The 20,551-nt window shown below is 36.2% G+C and overlaps 1 protein-coding gene and 1 long non-coding RNA gene across 10 annotated transcripts in view; one reads left to right on the top strand and one right to left on the bottom strand.

Moving 5' to 3' along the window:
* CCDC102B (coiled-coil domain containing 102B) overlaps positions 1-20,551 on the bottom strand; it is a 205,989-nt gene that overhangs the window by 44,405 nt on the left and 141,033 nt on the right. For all 9 annotated transcript variants that reach the window (XM_086683199.1, XM_086683193.1, XM_086683191.1 and 6 more), the window contains one exon: positions 6,276-6,392. In XM_086683199.1, the coding sequence (XP_086539325.1) occupies positions 6,276-6,392 (117 nt within the window). The remainder of the gene's footprint in view (positions 1-6,275; positions 6,393-20,551) is intronic.
* On the top strand, positions 806-14,456 carry LOC147575681 (uncharacterized). Its single transcript, XR_015242643.1, has 3 exons — positions 806-851; positions 1,366-1,444; positions 13,978-14,456. It is a non-coding gene; the product is annotated as an uncharacterized LOC147575681 (long non-coding RNA).

Below are 20,551 nucleotides of genomic sequence, written 5' to 3'. Positions count from 1 at the left end.
TGGCTTTTGTGGTTTCTGATGAGATATTTACTGTCACCCAGGTTATCTTTTTTTCCCCCTGTAGGTCAGGTGTAATTTCCTTCTAGGTGCTATGAAGATTACTTTTTCCTAATCTTCCATAAATTCGACTGATGTTTCTTGATGTGGGTATTCTTGAGTTTATGGTGTTTGGGGATTACGATGCTTTTAAACTATAGATTCGACTCTTATCCTAAGATCTGGAAAATTTTCGCCCATTATTTATTTGAGTTCTCTTCAGCCCCACGCTTACTTCTTCTCTTATACTGGCTTCCAAAGGCGGAAGAATGCGATCTTTTGTTACGACCTCAACCCATCTCAACCCGTTAGCAAAGGCTCTATTTTTTTTTCTGGATTGAATAATTTCTAGTGTTCTGTCTTCAAGGTCATTGATTCCTTCTTCTGTCCCTTCCATTCATATTTTTTAAAAAAATAGTTATTGTTTTTCATTCTAACTTTTCTATTTGTTTCTTCTTTGTATTTTCTGTTATCTCTGAGACATTTTCTTTCCTGAGAATTGCCACTGTTTTTCTCATTTGTTCCAAGCACGTTCACAATTTGTTCTTTAAGCACCTTTATGCTAGTCATTTTAAAATCCTCACCAGTAATTTAAAAAGCTCCACCATTTTGGTGTTGGCATCTACTGATTATCTTCTTTTGTTCACTTTGAGATATTTTTGGTCTTAACGTGATGAATAGTTTTCAATTGTATCCTGGATATTTTGGATACTGTGTGAAGAGACTCTAGATCTTACGTAAACATTCTGTTTTATCCGGGTTCCTGTTACACCATTCTGCAGGGGAAGGGTACAGCTCTGCCTTATTACTTCCAGGTGAATGGAGAAGTTCCGTTTCCTCACTAAACCTCCTTTGACACCTAGTCGGGGGTGCTCTTGGTTAAAGCTGGGTGACAATGAGAGTTCCAGCCACCCACCAGACCTCCCTAACTGGGGGAGGGTGGGTGTGGGAGTACAGGCTCCCGACATGTTTCCCACCGGCACCCCTGGGGGCTGTGGGCCTCACCGCTGTCTAACAGAGATACAAGTCCTGGCTCCTGTTCAGCCTTCTCTGCTCCCACTTCAGAAGGGAGGGACGGTACCTCTTTTGTGGCCTAGCAAGGGTGGTGGTCCAAGCTCCCCACTCAACTTTGCTAACAGGGGCTGAGATGGGGCACCCTTTTTTTTTTTTTCTGTGATATTTATTTGGCTGGATTCAAATGGTTATCTAAAACATTCTGTCCTGATAAACTGACATTCCCTAGTCATTTGGCTCGAGTGACAATATTTTGGTTGCATGCTTCTGTTTCGTCTTCAGTTTTGTTGTTATCTGTACTGTTGGTGTGTCTAGGTTGCTGCCTTCTGAAGTTCCAATTCTGGGATACATGCAGCAGAAAGAAAATCCAGGAAACCCCCTGCCATATCATTTTGTAAGTTCTAGTTACCTAGGTGGTATGTATGCCTCTTCCCTTCAACTTTGTGAACTTCCTTGTGCCTACTTTAAGTATCACGGTTAGAGTTTTTAGTTGCATTTATTGGGATAAATAGGGGAAAGTATGTCTATTTCATCTTTCCAAAGTGAAAGAGAAATGGGATGTAAATGTGTGGTTGGAGAGAAAAGAACAATTCACAAATAAGAAATAAGAAAATAATGTATCAAAATTCCTACAAATTTGAAACTGAAATGTTGGTGATATATATTTTTTAGAATAGTATAATATAAAACAGCTATTTTCCCTTGGATGAACGTGCATCCCAAAAAATGTTGGCCTAAAAATAATTGTAGAAGGAGTGTTTCCTGATTATGAGTTTGCTTTCAAGCAGCAACCGGATTGTAGAAAGAAACAGTGACTTCTTGACTCAAAATGCTAGTTAATTTCCATCCTAAGCAAAATTTTAATTGGGGCACCTGGGTAGCTCTGTCAGTTTAGCATCAGATTCTTGATTTTGTTTCAGGTCATGATCTCAACGTTCATGAGATCGAGCCCTGTGTGTGTGGAGCCTGCTTGGGATTCTCTGTCCCTCTCCCTCTGCCCCTTTCCTCCATGCACATGCATTCTCAATCTCTCTCTCTCTCTCTCTCTCTCTCTCTCTCTCTCGTTCTCTCTCAAAATAATAAATAAGTAAAGTTAAAACATATTTTTTTCATTTCCAGTTTGAGGGGCCTTGATCTTAAATATGAAGAAAAAATTAAATGTATTTGTTATGCATATGCATTTATTGAGAACGACTGATTTATCCAGTCACTTGGTGCTCAGAGAATTCACCTCCTTACACATTGGCCAGAAGAGCCAATTACATAAATACTCTGGGGCCTTTTTGTCAACACTCCATTTTGAGCTTCTTTGACCAAATTTCTACAATGAGAAGCTTACTTCTGAAAAAATTGGGCAGTTCAAAAAATAACTAGAACACCCTGGTCAAGTGAAAGCAATACTATTATCAAATTGGTGAGTCTGGTAGTAACAGTGTTAAAAGTTGTCCATCATCAATGGGGGTCATCAATATTAAAAAATTGTGATGTTTGATATGAAAATACTATATTGTCCCCCAATTCGAACAATATTGTTTGAAAATCTGTTAGGTTTCTCCAGTAAACTCACAGGTGACAGACCAGGTCCGCAATGCCGAATACCAACTGCTAGCATTTGGTTTCTAGATTAAAAGTCATTAGCTATGTGGCCTTGGTAAGTGGCCTAACTTGCTGACAGCTTGAATCTGAGTGTGCACCTCTGAAAAACTGGAACTAAATGACAACATAGGTAAAAAATTATTTCAACAATGTTTGGGGTGATTTTGTAACCTAAACCAAACAAACCTAAGCCTGTTTCCTTTAAAAGTAGACAAGGATATATAGAGATCATAAAACAAAAAATTTCATTTAAAAAAGTATGCTAACTATACTGGAATTAAAATTTTAAAAACTTAATAAAATTGAAATTACAAAAGAACATATAGATCAAAAGAGGGTTAAAATATTAAATATTAAATGAGATCTTATAATGCAATGGTCCAGCACAATACATATGACATTTTTGAAGTTATCAGTAAATGGTAGCTATTATAATAAATACTGTATCAGCAAAAATGAGCAAACAACCAGAACTTTATGTTTAGATAAGAAAAATACAAATTAAAATGATATTTTTTGCCCATCAGTTATGAAAAATTAAAAATAACAATATATACTGTTGGCTATAGAATAATGAAATGAGCACACTTTATACTCTGCAGGTGAGTGAGAATGTGAATTGATATAATTTTTTCTAAAGGACAACTTGGCAATGTGTATAAAATATTTAAAAAATAAGCATTCTCTTCACTAAGCCATACCATTTCTAGGAATTTACCCTAAGCCATTTTTATTTTATTTTATTTTTAATTTTTTAATGTTTATTTATTTTTGAGAGAGAGACAGAGGGCAAGTGGGGGAGGAACAGGGAGAAAGAGGGAGACACAGAACCCCAAGCAGGCTGCAGTCTCCAAGCTGTCAGAACAGAGCCCAACACGGGGCTCAAATCACAAACTGCCAGATCATGACTTGAGCCGAAGTCGGACAGTCAACCGACTGAGCCACCCAGGCACCCCTACCCTAAGCCATTTTTAAATGTCCAAAGATATATGTGCACATACATACTACAGTATTGATTATATAGCTAAAACACCTAGATTTTTAAAAATAATTTATACTTTAATTAGATTGTGGGAGAGATACAATGGCCTTTATGCCCTTCCCCCTTCCCTCCCCCGCTCATGCTCTGTGTCTCTCACTCTCAAAAATGAATAAATGTTAAACAAAAAATTAAAAAAAAAACATATTACACATTATGATATGATTTTAAAGACCTAAACATAGCCAGTGTAAAACATAAAATGATGCCAACAAAGTGTGGTTATCTGTCTTCTAAGGAAAGAAAGTAGCTTCTATCCTTTTAAGGCTTAAATGAACACATATATACTCACATACATAACACACACATCCACATCCACACATAAACATACACACACGGAAGCTGATCGTTTCTATTAAGAATCTGTCTCAATATTTTCTTTCTTTTTTTTTTAAGTTTTTAAAATTTATTTTTGAGAAAGAGAGAAAAAGAGAGAGCGTGTGCAAGCAGGGGAGGGGCAGAGAGAGGGACAGAGAGAATCCCAAGCTGGCTCCGTACCATCAGCATGAGCCAGAAGCAGGGTTCCATTCCATGAACCGTGAGGTATGACCTGACCCGAAACCAAGAGTGGCAGTTAACCAGCTGAGCCACCAGGCACCCCTGTATGTTTTTTTTCTGAACAAAGCTTTCTTTCTGTATTTAATTGAATTGTATATACCACTCAAGTGCACAGAGTAAAAGACATAGCCAATTCATGTCTTTGCTTTCAGCTTGCAGTGCTTTACCACGAAGTTTTAAATCATAACATCATTTATCATAGTACTTGAATGTCTTGTGGAAGATTACCTTCAGCTGGGTAAAAAGTCTGTATCACATTTGGGTTGTATAGATATGAAATAGCTGACAGGTCACATGGTCACAATAGGTCACATGGCTAATAAATGAGTCTCAGAACTTTTTGCTAAGTCAAACTAAAAAAGCTGTGTATCAGAGATCCTATATTGCAATGGCTCCCAGTGCATCTGAAAATGATGATATAAGATCATGCCCTCAACCTTTGAGGAGATTTACAATAAACAGCCAGACGTGTCTTTTTCTGTTTTTGTCTCTAACTGCTAAGTAAGCTTTTATACATGTTGTACAAAAGCTTAATCTAAGATGCTTCTCAGATCTCAAAGCCAAGAAAGTAGTGTTTCTCCTGATGGTTTGATTCCTCTTAGAAAACAGCCATCATGCAAACCACCATGTTTCCCCTTGGACCTAGCTGGTAGGAAGAATTGTTCTCAACACATCAGCCTTTCTCATCATGGATCTCTCCATTTGTCTTCGCCTTTCCCAACACCCCTTTCTGACTCGGGGCAGAGGTAGGAAGGGACAGCACTGATGCAAGCAGGAAGAGCTATTTCTCCTGAACGACTTAGTGGTAACTCCCCAAGTTAAGGCACACTGCCTCCAACAAGTTTTCCTTTGCAGTGTGTGATCTTTTCAAAAATCCTGTATGATTACCTTCATTCTTCTTATTTCCATTATTTTACTCTGTAAACTGAGACCTGGAGAGGCAGAAGGAGTTGTCCAGAATAAAGTGATCAGTGATGGAGCCGCTTCCAGCTCCAAAATCTATGATTTATTCATTTTCTGCTATCTGTTCATCTGATGGAAAATATACTGGGGTGTGAGTTTTATAAAGAAGAAGCCATCAAACACAAATCTTCTTCCCAGCCTACTTTTCCTGAATTGTCCCTACACTTCGTCATCCAAGACATTCTTCCAGAATTATGATACAAAATAAATAATTTATGATTCCTCACTTTTAGTGCACTAACACAATTTTCTATGCAGTGAAAATATTCAGTCCCCTAAACAATTCCTCCTTTGTTAACATGACATAGAAAAAACAGAGTTTACAATCTGTAAAAAGTCTTTTGGTGTTGGTCAGATTGAAGTGTTGAAAATAAACGTTTCCACCATTTCCCTTGGCACACCGAAGACATGAAGGAACTACCGAAAGCGAGATCACCTGACTGTCTCGCACATTGCTAGCTGCCAAAGGCTACGTCAATTCCACTACATGCAACACATTTTGTGTGTCGCTGGTCCTGATGATAACTTAACCCATTAGACCCAGCAGCCGACTGAACTTTTAATAAGTATTTACTCACAGTTAGAATCGTATGGCCTAGAAATGTTTTTTAACCAAATATTCTGTCTTTATAAAAGTCAGGTAATTCCAATCTAGCGATGAGCCAGTATCATCCCACAGCATTTTTTTTTTTTTTTTTTTAGCGTTTATTTCTTTTTGAGACAGAGAGAGACAAAGCATGAATGGGGGAGGGTCAGAGAGAGGGAGACAAAGAATCTGAAACAGGCTCCAGGCTCCGAGCTGTCAGCACAGAGCCCGATGCGGGGCTCGAACTCACAGACCACGAGATCATGACCCGGGCCGAAGTCGGCCACTTAACCGACTGAGCCACCCAGGCGCCCTCCCGCAGCATTTTTAAACCACATACAAACTGATTATATTCTTTTTTATTTTTGGCAGCATTATTCTCATAAAGTAACCAAAGATGCCCCAATTATACTTCTTAAAATAGTATATCACCTAATAAAATCAGGTATATTTTGGTATTATAATCCTTATCCAATACCTTACCTCAGCTCTTAACTCGTAGATTACTCTATCCTTGCCGGTTTGAGATTTTGATTCTTCTTTTATATCTCCCGATATTTCTTTCATTTCATTTTCATGTTGACCAGGAATAATGTTAAACTGAAAAACAAAAACAAAACCAGAAGTTAGAATTATAATCACATGAGGCTCCAAAGGCTGGCTCCAGGATAATCCACACTAGTCCTTCATTTTACTTTTAGTTTAGTTTTTGTTTGTTTGTTTTCTATGTGGATTCTGGCAGGTTTTACCGTTGCTGTGATAATTAATGTAGTCAAATCATTTATTTCCTTACTTGAAAAATTCTAAGTTCTTCAAAACCAAATCAGCAAAGCTTTAGCAATCTAAACTAATCATTTGAAAATTGGGGAAAACTTGGTTACCTCACATACTCCTGATAATTGACCAACTGGATTCTAAATGAATCCAATTAACACTGATTTAACAGTCTTGGATATTTGTAACACAGTACCCTTTGTGACTCTACTTAACGTCTATTTTCTAAGAAGTCTAAAGAGTACATAGATTACAACAGAGACAAACTTGGGCGATGGAAAAAATACATCTATATAACGCTCGAATTAGGAAAGACATATTTATAAACGATGCCAATAAAATGCAATATGGAACTCCTACAGAAAACCAGGGTAAAGAGTGGCATATCCAGATAATGTGAGATTATTCAGCACTAAAATGAAATGAGCGCTCAAGCCATGAGAAGGCATGGCGGAAACTTAAACGCGTATCACGGAGTGAAAGAAGCCAATCTGAAAAGGTTACTTACTGTACAGTTCTAATTATGTGACAGTCTAAAAAAGGAAAAAAGTATGGAGACAGTGTAAAATGAGTGGTTTTCAGGGTTGTGGGTAGGAAGGGATGAACAGGTGGAGCACAGAGATTTTTAGGGCAATGAAACTATTTAGTATGACCCTGGTAGACACGTATCATTATGCGTTTGTCTAAACCCAGAGAATGTACAACACCGAGAATACATCCTAAGGTAAACTATGGACTTGGGTGATAGTAATGTGTTGATATAGGTTCATCATTTGTAACAAATGTGCCACCCTGGTGGAGGACACTGATAATGGGGGGGATGGTATGCTTAAGTGGACACAGGGAGCCTATGGCAAATGTACGTACATTCCATTCAATTATGCTGTGAACCTAAAGCCGCTCTAAAAAATAGTCTATAAAGTGAAACACAGGAAGGTGAGAAAAATCCTGTAAATACATAGTAAATTTTCTCCATAGCTGTTCTTATAGTTTTCAACAGAAACACAAAATTTGGTAAATCTATAAAATGTGTAATACACATATAACATTGTTTTATTAACTTACATTTTCCCCTAAAATATGTAGTAAATGTTTTCAGAATTTATATTATATAATTTGTGTGCAATCCCACTATAAATTAGAAAATAAAAGCAAACATTATACTACCTGTTTAAAATTAAAAATAACATTACTCATAACATTAAGTATGTATTAGTCTCTAGGAACTGAACTTGATATATATTTCCTTAGTTAATGCTAGAGTAATCCTATGTGTTAGGTATTATTATTATCCTTAAAGAGAAATAAACCATACTTTTGCTAGGCTTAAGCAACTTTCCCAAATTCACAAAGCTAGTAATGGAAGAAGCAAAAGTTAAGAATGTTCTCGCTAAATTCATTACCAGAGTGCTTAATCATAAACCGGTACTACATCTATAATTATAAAGCTGGAAGCCACTGGAATAGTTTACTGAAAGGCAAAAAGTTTATAGACACATACTAAAAACGAACTACAGTGGAGTTAGGGGGCTGATTTGCCTAGTACAGAGAAGCTCCATGTTCAGAGTTAATAACGTGGAGGATACACCACGGAAGGCAAATGTGGAACAGGACACAATGCCACGGAGTTCAGTACAAGTCTGTCTAGGCACGTTTCACCTCACATTTGTGTAAATAAACAATGTGGTATTAATCTCTGGCCAAAATAACAATAAAATAAGTCACTTTGCTAAAGAAAATAATGAATTGCGAGGGTTGAATCAAAGCAATAGTTTCTGGGTTCAAGTTCACCAAAGTAAAATCCAACTCATTCTGGTCACTGAATGCCCTTAGTGTAACTTCTGAAATCTTGACCATTAATTCTCAGCAAATTACATCAATCAATAAGCCTTCTCGTTGTCAACCGAACTTCCAATCAACTTTGCCACTCAAAGGAGAGAGGAGGCAGGAAAATAAATTTTCATACACAACAGTATAGGAAGTCCACACTAATTACCTAAAATAATTCCATTTTCATTTTTCATTGACAATGGAAAATCAAGGATCTCTGGACATATGAAGAAACCAAGAACATGAAAAAAAAATATCTAAGATTATAAAACAAAATGTCTGACAGAAAAAAAAAGATAAATGGTATACTTTAAGTTATGAAAGTAAATGTTATTAAAAATATAATCACTATCTTTGGGGAAAATGAATATTATACTGCACTCATAAATCAAGAACAGAGCAATTTCAAAATTTCAAAGAAAAAAGAACAATAAAAGAAAGCTTTTTAAATGTGTCTAGTAATCCTATCCTTTAGAAGACTTCATGAGACAAGTTAGTGTCTCAAGGCTCAGTTCTTGGACCTGTGGTCTTGACGCATTTACGCCTTTGGGTAGCTGATGTGCACCCATAGCCCTGCATACTAGTCAGAATTCTGACAATCTCCAAATTGTTCTATCCTGTAGGTCTCCTCTGAACTTTGGACCCATGTGTCCAACTTCCTACTTGTCACTTCCGTAAGTATCCAAAACTTAACACATTGCAAAGACAAATTAAGAATTTCCCTAAAACAGGTGTCTCTTCCAGACTTTGCTATCTCAGTAAGGATCAACTCCATCTTTCCCTTTGATCAGGCCAAAAATATTGGATTTATTTCTAACTCTTTTCTTTCTCCGACGTGTCATATCCAAAGTAAAAAGTAAAATAAAAATAATTCAATTTTGCCTTCAAAATATATAATAAATCCAACCACTTCTCGACCTGCACCACTACTGCCCTGATCAACACCACCATGGTCTCTCACATCAGTTATTTTAATAGCTGCCATGATCTTTGCTTCTTCAAGTAGCTCTGTAATTCCCCTTCCAAAACAGCAATCAAATAAAGCATTTTAAAAGTAATGCAGGTCACGTAACTCTGTCGCTCAAATTTTTCCTGTGGCTTCCCAATCCATTCAGAGTGTAAGTCAAAGTCCTTATCATCTGCCTGGTCCTGTAACCTCCAAACCTCATCTCCTACTCCTAGCCTGTATTCTTTTGGTCACTCTGACTTCTCACTGTTCCTACACACTCCAGGCTCGAAACAGCAAAAACAAATTAAATTAAATTAAATTAAATTAAAGAAAGATGAAAACAGTAAACAAAATATTGTACAGTGAAGGCAATTAAGACAATATAACAAGAAAAAAAGCCTGATGGCCAGATTAATAAAACTATACTCCTCCTTATGAAAACTTGAGTTATTATGATCCTTTTAAAATTATACCCTGAACTCAAAATCGCCTTAATTTTGCCACTTATTCACCTTCAGGTTCAGATTAATGGAGGCATAAGTAAAATCTAATTAGGAGCTGAAAAGTTGAAAGCTGTGGATGTATAGATGGTAAAGATTATTATTTGGAAGAATTATGAATGCCACCCACAAGTGATCTATCACATTACTTAAATTGAAAGTGACAGAAATAGAAGGTACCTGAAAAAGTGAATGAGTCAGCATTAGAAAGCATTTTCTAAGTTCAGGTCCTTTTATTTAATATTTATTTAAGTATAGTCTCTTGTTAAGACTCCTTTTCTGAAACTGCACCATAAGATAATTCCAAAATTCCTCTTTAAAATTCCTCCTTTCATACTGCAGTATTTGTGAAAGGTTAAACCAGGCAACTTGTCATCTCTCTGGCTTCAGAAATATCTGCCATAATTTGCTTCTGGAAAATCAGCAACATTATATGTAAATATTTATTCTAGTACATTCAAATTAGCATGGAGTGGAATGTCTTTTTGAAGATAATTCTGGAAAACAAGAATATTGTGTAACATATAAATAAAAATATTTTCTTAGTTATTCAGATCAAGTGGGAAAAGAAAATCTCATTTCAAAAGGGCACAAAAATATAATCTAACACACCCTGTTATTTTGATTCTGCCTCACAATTTTACCCTTCAGAATAATCTAAAACAATTAGGTAGTTCTTGCTTATTCCAAAGATCTGGCCTTTGTGGGATATTGCATTCAATATTTATGTCCATATTATTAATAATACAACATAATTCAATCTCCTCAAATACCAAATCCACCATTTCTCCCCTAACTCTCAACAAACGATCTTGCAGCTTCATTCATGGAGAAATAGAAAAGCTATGCATAGGAAAGATCTTCAACCTCTTGTAACATAATCTACAAATTTGCATGCATCTGTACAAATCTTTTCATCTTTCCTCTTGTCAAAGAACTTAAATACCCTTCCTTCCTAGAGTTAAAAACTAATCATTCCATTTGTAGTCAGGATTTAGTACCTTTGGAGTACTTGGAAAACTCATTCTAAGAACTGTACCTCTCCTGGATTTTCAAGATCTCTTAGTTTCTCTTGCATCAATATTTAATAGCTTAATAGTTTCCATCTAGGTTTGAAAGGGAAATATGAGAGACCAAGTGTAGAAGACCGCCCCACACCTCCCCTCCTGCCCCATCTCTTTTCTGGTTTTGAACTGTCCATTCCAGCTCTTTGTTTCCTCTTACCTTCAACTGTCATGCAAGAGCTGCTGGCCCTCACGGTTTGGTTTCCACATGCTCCCCCCCTCTGACTCATTTCCTCCATTGGCTTTTGCTGCCCCCATTCTCAACACTTTCCAATATACAATATGCAGCCTGTCCTTAACTTGAATCTTTGGCAGAATTTGATACTGTTAACAATGTCTTTGTTCAAGTACTCTTTTCCTCTGGTTCATGGGAAGAAAGGTTTTTTTTCCCTTATTTTAATGTTTTATTTATTTTTGAGAGAGACACACAGAGTGCAAGCAGGGGAGGGGCAGAGAGAGAGGGAGACACAGCATCCGAAGCGGGCTCCGGGCTCCGAGCTGTCGGCACAGGGCCCGACATAGCGCTCGAACCTACGGACCGTGAGATCACGACCTGAGCCGAAGTTGGGACGCTTAACCGACTGAGGCACCCAGGCGCCCCAGGAAAGGTTTTTCCCTGCTCTCGCCCTTCCCAGACATTCTGACGTAGGGGCGGTTTCCCTTCCTGTGTCTGCCTTACCTAGTGCTAGTCCTCCAGACTCTCTTTTGCTTCATTCAATTCAGCGACCTTGGGGATCCCATTTCCTCCCACGGTTTCACCCACCATCTCACTATGATTATTCGCATTTGTTTCCTGCGCTAATAAATCCGAAATCTCACCAAATATTTCTACCTCAAGCTCAATATATTCAGTATTGAATCCATTGTCCTTTCCTCTCAGGTTTCTCTTCTTCATGATATGCCTTCTTTGGTGGATGGCCACCCCACAGAGAAGGTCAGCGATCTGTAATTTCTCCTCTCTAACCCCCTAGCATCCTCTAGCATCTCCAACATTCGCTCAATCACTAAGTGTGAAGAGAGCATCACAATCTCTTTCACTGGTATATTTATGAACTCTCCACATCCCCCACTAAACTTAGGACACCTGATAATTTCTTTCTGGATTACCATGACAGATTCATAATAGTTTCCTCATCAGCCATGCCCCCAAATCTCTTCTTCACACTGAAGTTTGAATTATTTTTTAAAAATTGTTTACTTACTGATTTTGAGAGAGAGAGAGAGAGAGAGAGAGAGAGAGGCAAAGAGAAAGGGAGAGAAAGAATCCAAAGCAGGCTTCATGCTTTCAGCACAGAGCCCGACATGGGGCTCGAGCTCGCCATTGTGAGATCATGACCTGAGCCAATATCAAGAGTGGGACAGTTAACTGACTGCGCTACCTAGGTGCCTTTTGAGTCAATATTTTTTAACCAAACTGACCTTGGTCAACACACTTCAATGGCTTTTCCCGTTGCTTTCATGTTGACATATACATTTATAATTGGGCTCCTAAGTATTGAATATCAAATAGTACAGAGTGGAAGACCAAGTGTTTAGCAGTTAGGTAGGCTCTGGCAGCCATACCATATTCTTATGAAAGGTGAGGAAAGTAAAGAGGAAACATGCCCAAATGGGAGGTCACCTAAATGCAGTGGACCCAGGGATAGCTAACAACAATTAAGATTCCAACTAATTTTAATTAACTCTAAGTGCATGGAGAAGCCTCCAAAATTCCAAGCCTTATATCATAGCTGCAAAAATTGTAGCCGAAGCTATTCAAACTCAACTTTACCTGATTCCCTCCCTCAACCTTAAAGAATGGTAGTAAAGACACAAAAAATATTTATGTTTAAAGCAAATTTTATTGTGTCCTTCACGTCAAAATAAAAACATTAAATAATCTTAGTGGTGTTTAAACTGTTTTGCTCTCATACTGATGTATCTTTTACTTTTATCAATGGTGGACTAAACAGTATATTTATCTATATTCAATAAATGAAATTTCTGCTGAATTTTAAATAAAATGGTTGTTTCACATTTTACTTAATGCTGATATCAAAAAGCCACATAAATGTGATATTCACTATCATCTATTCAAAAAATTGTATTAATTTTATTTCTTGAATTCTTATTTCTTTAACATATGTTTATATTTGAAAAAGTTTTGCTCAATAATATGAAATAAAAATATGTATATAAAATATGTATGTATATATTATGACTGTAAGGCTCCAAACATTACAATGTTTCTTTGGATTGAATTATCTCTAGAATTGCTATGGTACATGGTTACTTAAAAGAAGACAAGATAGCACATATTGTGATAAGTAATTATTAAATATAAACTAATCATTTACTGGAAATGCATCTCTTAATGAGATGGATAGATACATTTTTTCAATTAGTTTGTGTATCCATGGATGAAATTACTTATTGATAGAATGAAATAAGAGTTATCATCAGTTTTCTTTATTCTCTTTAAAATGTAGGCACTGAGAAAGTTGATCACACATTAATAGAAGCAGCAGATGTTTCATTATAGCAGATGCACTGTTTGTGTTGGTTTTTTAATGTCTTTCTTTTTTTGTTTCAAGTTTTTATTTAAATTCTAGTTAATATATACTTTCTAAATAAATGACAAGGTCACATTTGTTCTTATATCATTTATTATCTACAAACTGACCAATCTATTAGGTCTTATTCCAGTATTTTTATGAAGAAGAAAAAATATAAGCCATCTGAAATGCCAAAGATTTTGTGAACCATTGATTAGTTGGGTTTCTCAACACCAATTTTTCAAAATATCTCTAGTACTCTTGATTTTTTCCCACTCTGACAAAATGTTCTAAAATAACACTTGGGTTGGGAAGTAAGCATGATTTCCATTTGAGAAATGGATGGGGGGTAATGTGGGAAAAGAGAACTTGCTTGAAAAGTACGTCTTTAGGCAGATGGTTTTCTGAAGACCACATATGAAAGCTGGGAATTTGGAGGTGAAATCCATATAACTATTTCCATGGGGAATTGTGGGAAAATGGCAGAGTGTGGTGATGACTCTTTCAGTGTCTGCGAATCTCTCCATGAAACAGGCAGAGCAATGTCAAGAACAAAATCAAAAACCTATGGAAGCCCACTGCAAAATTAGAGGACAAGTTTTCCCTGTAAACCCTAAGACGATTTACTCAGCTTCAAGAACTGCAGAATATCAGCACCTGTTTGAGAAAACTAAATGGAAGCAGCATGCCCTGAGAACACGAGAACCCAAAATTGACAACGGACGTTCCCTGCAAGTATGCCTGCAAGGTCAATGTGAAAACGGTACATGAAACTAGGGGGGCGGTTTACACATTCTAATTGGTGTGTGAGTGCAAAAGGCCCATAGAAAAGTCCAAAGAAGTACAACAATCTATATTCTGTACACTATAAAAAATAAAAGCAAAAACAAAAAGAGACAAAACTTCCTTTAAAAACACATCCTACAATAAAGTATAAAATGCTGAGAATAGAATCCATACTAAAAGGAACCATGGCAATAAAGGGAGAATGATCCCGATAAATCAGTTAGGGAACAGAGTCAGGGGACTATGGAAAGGATAAGACTAAGTCATAATTTAGGGCACTTTACAAACACTGAGTAGTGAGCTCTAGATGAAGGCAGAAACATTTCTTGGTCTATGCTTCTTCTATTTTAAGTACAAAAAACCTAAATCTATGTAAGAATGAGTAACAGGAAAGGATCATAGCTGAATCATGTGTGATGTTATTATAAGGACAAAAGAATGAAGAACAAAATAATGCTCTTACAGACAGTGTAAGTATGCTGATGAGAACATTCTAAAAATACATGCCCACTAGAGAAAAAGAAAACAATAATCAAATTTTTCACTGCGACCTAAATAAAAATTATGTATAATATGAAATTATTTATTACATATATTACATATTATGTTTATTATATATAACATTTATATATATGTTGTTTATTATATATAATTATATATTTATTATTTATATTATTATATATAATATGAAATAAATATGAAATTTATTTCAGAATAAACTGTAAGGAACATAAGAACAGATAAATGTAGCAGATAATGTCTTAAGAGATAAGATAAAAAGAAATAAGATGCAAAAAACCCAAAATCCAAGATAAATATTAAAAAGGATATCAGAAACTGTGACAGAGCAGAGTGACAAGGATTTAACATAGTGCTACATTTTCCATTTTTTTCCCACTAAAATGGCCTGAAATAGTGACCATCACTGCACCAGTGTCCTTATCTATGCACAGACGGTGGTCGTAAGGTATTTCCCATTATAAGAACCCGGGTGTCTTTGAAGAAGGATCATAACACTGAGTCTATATCTTGTCATACATTAGAATAAGTAAACTTGAAATATTATTAGGATTGCATCAAATGTTCTCAATTGCCAATATAAAAAAACATTTTGCTCTCTAACTAGGGTACCTTTTGAATATCATTAAGGATAATTAGTACAGTAGACAATAAAAAAAATCTAAGAAGTTTAAATTCATAAATTTATAACAATACAAAAAAACTAATTAAAAAAATTTTAATGTTTGTTTATTTTTGAGAGGAAGGGAGAGTGTGAGTGGGGGAAGGGCAGAGAGAGGGGGAGACACAGATTTTGAAGCAGGCTCCAGGCTCCGAGCTGTGAGCACAAAGCCGGAAGCAGGGCTCGAACTCACAAACCGTGAGATCATGACCTGAGCTGAAGTCAGACACTTAACTGACTGAGCCACCAGGTGCCCCTTGACTAAAAACAAACAAACAACAACAAAAAAAACTAATTTGATTAACGCTGGGGAATACTAGTGATCCAATTCATTATTTTGTAGATTGGTAAAGAAAGGAAAAGGAATCCATCTTGTAACCCAACTCGGTCTAAATGAACAAAATATTGTGTTTTCTTTTAAAGTTTATTTATTTATTTTGAGAGAGACTACAAGTGGGGGATGAGCAGAGAGAGGGAGAGAGAGAATCCCAAGCAGGATCTGCACTGTCAGCACAGAGCCCTACGTGGGACTTGAACCTACAAACCTTGAGATCGTGACCTGAGCCCAAGTCAGATGCTCAACTGACTGAGCCACACACTTGCCCCTAAATGAACAAAATATTGTATGAGAGGAAGTTCTTCTATCTACATGATCCCAATAATAACTGAAGCAGAAATAATATGATTAGAATACCACAGTTTTGGAATTCCTAATTAATGCAATGAGCATCAGTCTATCAGCACCAGAAACAAACACCATGTGCTTCCTAATGGAAGAACACATTATCTAGGAGACAGTCTTGAAACAGAGTCAAATCATACCTCTTAATCCAATTAACATTTAATAGAAAATACAGTAGACAGAATAACGTATTTAACCATACAATGTATAAATTCAATCCATAAAATCCAGAATAGAACCCTATGGGACAAATTACCTGTTTTTTTTTTTTTTTTTTTTTTTTTTTTTTAGTAAATTATAAGAAGAAAAAAAGGGAAAAAGTTGAATAAAGAAAAAAAAAAACCTATACATTAAAATGCACTTAAAAAGACATTCACTTAGGGGTCACCTGAGTGGCTCAGTCAGTTAAGCATCCGACACTTGGTTTCAGCTCAGGTCATGATCTCATGGTTCGTGAGTTCAAGCCCCGCATCAGGCTCTGTGCTGACAGCGTGGAGCCTGCTTGGGATTCTGTCTCCCTCTCTCTCTGCCCCTCCCCTGCTTGCTCTCCATTTCTCTCTCAAAATAAATAAAAGTAAACCTTAAAAAAAAAAAAGACATTCAATTAAAATGGCTAAGCTTTATTTGATATTGATTCAAGTAAGTAAACTATGAAAATAATGTTGATGTTTACTGGTAAACTAGAAATTTGAACACCAAATATTTGATATCAGAAAATTGTTAATTTTTTACATTTCAAAATCGTATTGCTATGTGTAACAAGAGTCCTTATGTTTTGAGATACATACAGAATACTTCCAGATAGAATAATACAAAGTGATAATATGGATGGATTTGATAGGAGTAAAATGGATTAGTCAAGAGACAATCATTACTAAATATAGCTGATGGAAAAATTGGGAGTTGTGACAGTATTATTTTTGTTTTTGTAGATAGTTGAGATTTTCTATAGTAAAAAGTTCCCCTGCTTGTAAAATCGATCTCTTATACCTGTGCATGAACATACTTGGAAAGTTGCCCAACTCCAGCTTATCTTAAAGTATAGATTCTATTAATCCATAGTCTTTTCGCTGTTAGTAATTCAGGTCCAGAACCTGTCTTTATTAAAGACATTATTAGGGGCGCCTGGGTGGCGCAGTCGGTTAAGCGTCCGACTTCAGCCAGGTCACGATCTCGCGGTCCGTGAGTTCGAGCCCCGCGTCGGGCTCTGGGCTGATGGCTCAGAGCCTGGAGCCTGTTTCTGATGCTGTGTCTCCCTCTCTCTCTCTGCCCCTCCCCCGTTCATGCTCTGTCTCTCTCTGTCCCAAAAAAATAAATAAACGTTAAAAAAAAAAATTAAAAAAAAAAAAAAGACATTATTAGACTTTCATATAGAAGCCATGCAATATACATGTTATAGGAGGTGACTTTTTTCTTCGATATGTGGTTGTGGGGGTGTGGATGAATATGAGTGGCAGCTCATCCAAGCGTAAAATCACATAAAAAGACTATAAATCAAGAGTATGAAAAATAACACATTTCTATCGCGTCCATTGAAAATTATTCGAAAGGTCATTTTGAATACCACAATTCTGTAACACCCTGGCTCTCCCAATTGCATTAAAATACAGGCTCGGTACTTGTTTCAATAATCCAAGTTTATGCCTTTTAGCTCATAGCTGATCTCTGTCCACAGAGTCACTCAAAGGCCAGAGGAAAGCCAATTAGAGTCCCAAAGAATAATTTATGATTCTTAACAGATTTATCCACAAGGTTATAAAAGAATATCACACTGGTCAACAGAGGATTAATCATGACTTGTGGATAAGGTTCATCTGAGAAATCTGATTTGTATTTCATTAAGAAGTTAACTAGTATATATTTTATGTAAAACATCTAATAAGGGAATACAGTGGTGTGCAGTTCTTTCTGTGGATATCTGTCGAGAGAGGTTTATACAGACTTCTTTTATCAGTAGAAAGAAGTTATTTTGTACAACGATTGATGAACAGGGGAATCAATCACTTTCCTTTATTCCATGTTTATTGTAGAGATACTGCCTTTATTCCCCCTTAACTTTTGATTTATCCATTTCTAACAACTTCAGATACTAAATCACAACAATAAAAATTGTATTTATTAGTCACAGGCTCCAAATAAAATTTCTAGCATTTTTATAAAAGAATAACAGCAGAGTGGTCAAAAGGATGCTAGGAGAACAACAGGAAAGCTGTTTTCTAGATCCTGTCCTACAAAAGCTCGTTTCTGACCTTGGACAATCAGACTTTTAGGCCCCAAATTACTTTACTTTTCATAAAAGGAGTAAGATAAGCTAGATTTTATTCGAAGTAACTTTCCAGTGTGAATATGATATGAAAGTGAGAATCTAGAGACTGATAAATTAGCAAAAGGAAGAATGATTAACAGCTTAGAAATTATGTAAAAAAAAAATGTGATTTAAAAGAAGGTAATAACTTTTGTTTTTTAATCCAGAAAAGAAGAAAATATATTCAATAAAAATATAAGATAATTATTTTTAAAACAAGTTATTATGACTAACCAAAACAGTCACAAAACATATGTAAAACATATTCTAAATAAAAATTAACTGCTTTTTTCAAAAGTCATATCCTAGGAGAAACAGGATAGAAAATCATACTTCTAATATATGGTCAAAACAACCATGACCGTTGATCAAGACGGGGTAGCAGAAGCGAAATCTGCCAACCCAAAACCACTAAAAGAGCAAGAAAAATAGAGAAATTGTTGTAAAAACACAGATTATCAGGCAATTCCTGAGAAATGGAAAACAAATAAATAAAGCCCTAAAATTGCCCATTTACCGCCTGGGGGAATTTTCAATTCATAGATTAGGAAGGAAAAGCAAGGGGGTCTCCATGAGTGGAGGCGGATCTCCCAGTGAAAGGGCTGAGTCATAGTGTGGGCAAGAGTTCCAGAAGGGTACTGAGCAGAGGGGGAACCCTAGAGGCCTAAAGAGTCCTCACCGGAGTGCTGACCAGAGCATCATTTTGAGGAACTTACCCCCAAAAGGATTAAAAGACACTATCTCTGTGACTGAAATAAGTCCAGTAATAATAATCCCTGTTCCCAACTGCCAGAATAAAACCTTACAATTCATGGCCCATTAGGTAAAGTATTCAGATTGGCTTTGCCTCTGGATTCAGTAGAAAAAATAACCATAGACTAAATGCTACTCTGGTCTCATTTAAACAGGCTTAGAAACTTCAAGACAAAAAAGATCAACATGTCTCCAAGTAATGGAACTAGGCCACAGAACAAAGCTCAAAAATATATTTTTTAAAATATGAAAATATTTAGCACCCACCCAATGAGGTAAAATTCTTCATGACAGGAGTCCAATCAAAAATTACATGTCTTAAAAAATAGGTACACATGACCCATAATGAGGAGGGAAGTCAATCAATTGAAACAACATGTCCAGAAATAATAAAGATGATAGAATTAAAAATGACCAAGAGGACTTTAATGTTCCCCTCAGCTTGATTAAACTTTAGACACCTTTATTTGTGACTACATACTCTTTACTTTCACTTTCTTAGTGTTTCTTTTGAAAACAACAGCCTGTAATTGTAAATTTTTTCTCTACCTCTTTGAGGTATAAATCTTCTCCCAGCCTTTTCTTTTCCTTTTTCTTTGTTTTCTTTTCCTTTTCTTTTCTTTCTTTTCTTTTCTTTTCTTTCTTTTCTTTTCTCTTTTCTTTTTTTTTTCTTTTTTTTTTTTTTTTTTTTTGCCAGCTTCATAATCCAGGATGTCTTTCTCTAGGACGTGGGAACCATCTCTTTGAAATGCAACCACAAAGGAGATAGCACTCTATTTATTGCCCAGTCTCTAACAGAGGGTAGAAGCCCAATTTCCACGGTGCCACTCAATATACATAGATAACCTAATCATAAAGACGACCGTATGAAAACTCAGGAATGATCAAGGACCCGGACATACCCCGCTAACCAAACTTCCTCTCTCAAAGCCCCCCCCAGTGCATTTCCATTAGCTCACCACAGGACTACAATGAGTACTAATCAGCAAGCTCCAGGACAACTTCAAGTGGCTTGATGTACTTGTAAGTGGAGTCCCTGAGAAACGGGTGGGGACAGATACTTAAAAAAAAATGACAAACATTTTCCAAATTTAATAAAAAGCATAGACATATTCAAGAAATTCCATAAACTCAAGCACATATATAAAGATCATATCAACACATATGAAAATCAAATTGCTCAAAGACAGTAATGAAGAAAAGTCTTCCCCCCATCCCCCATCACTTGTAACTATCAAATGTGCTTTAAAGGTCTTCTAAGAGAAATTTTTTCCAGCTTATTCAGACCCGTATGACCTACAGCACAGCGTAAGGTTAAGGTGTACAATGTGGTGATGTGACGCTCTTCTACATTGTGAAATGTTTACCACAGTGAAGTTAGTTAATATGCCCCTCACCTCAC

Source organism: Puma concolor, chromosome D3 (assembly GCF_028749965.1).
Source record: "Puma concolor isolate L17-30 chromosome D3, mPumCon1.1.hap2, whole genome shotgun sequence".
Taxonomy (NCBI): domain Eukaryota; kingdom Metazoa; phylum Chordata; class Mammalia; order Carnivora; family Felidae; genus Puma; species Puma concolor.
This window is presented reverse-complemented; position numbering and strand designations above follow the sequence as displayed.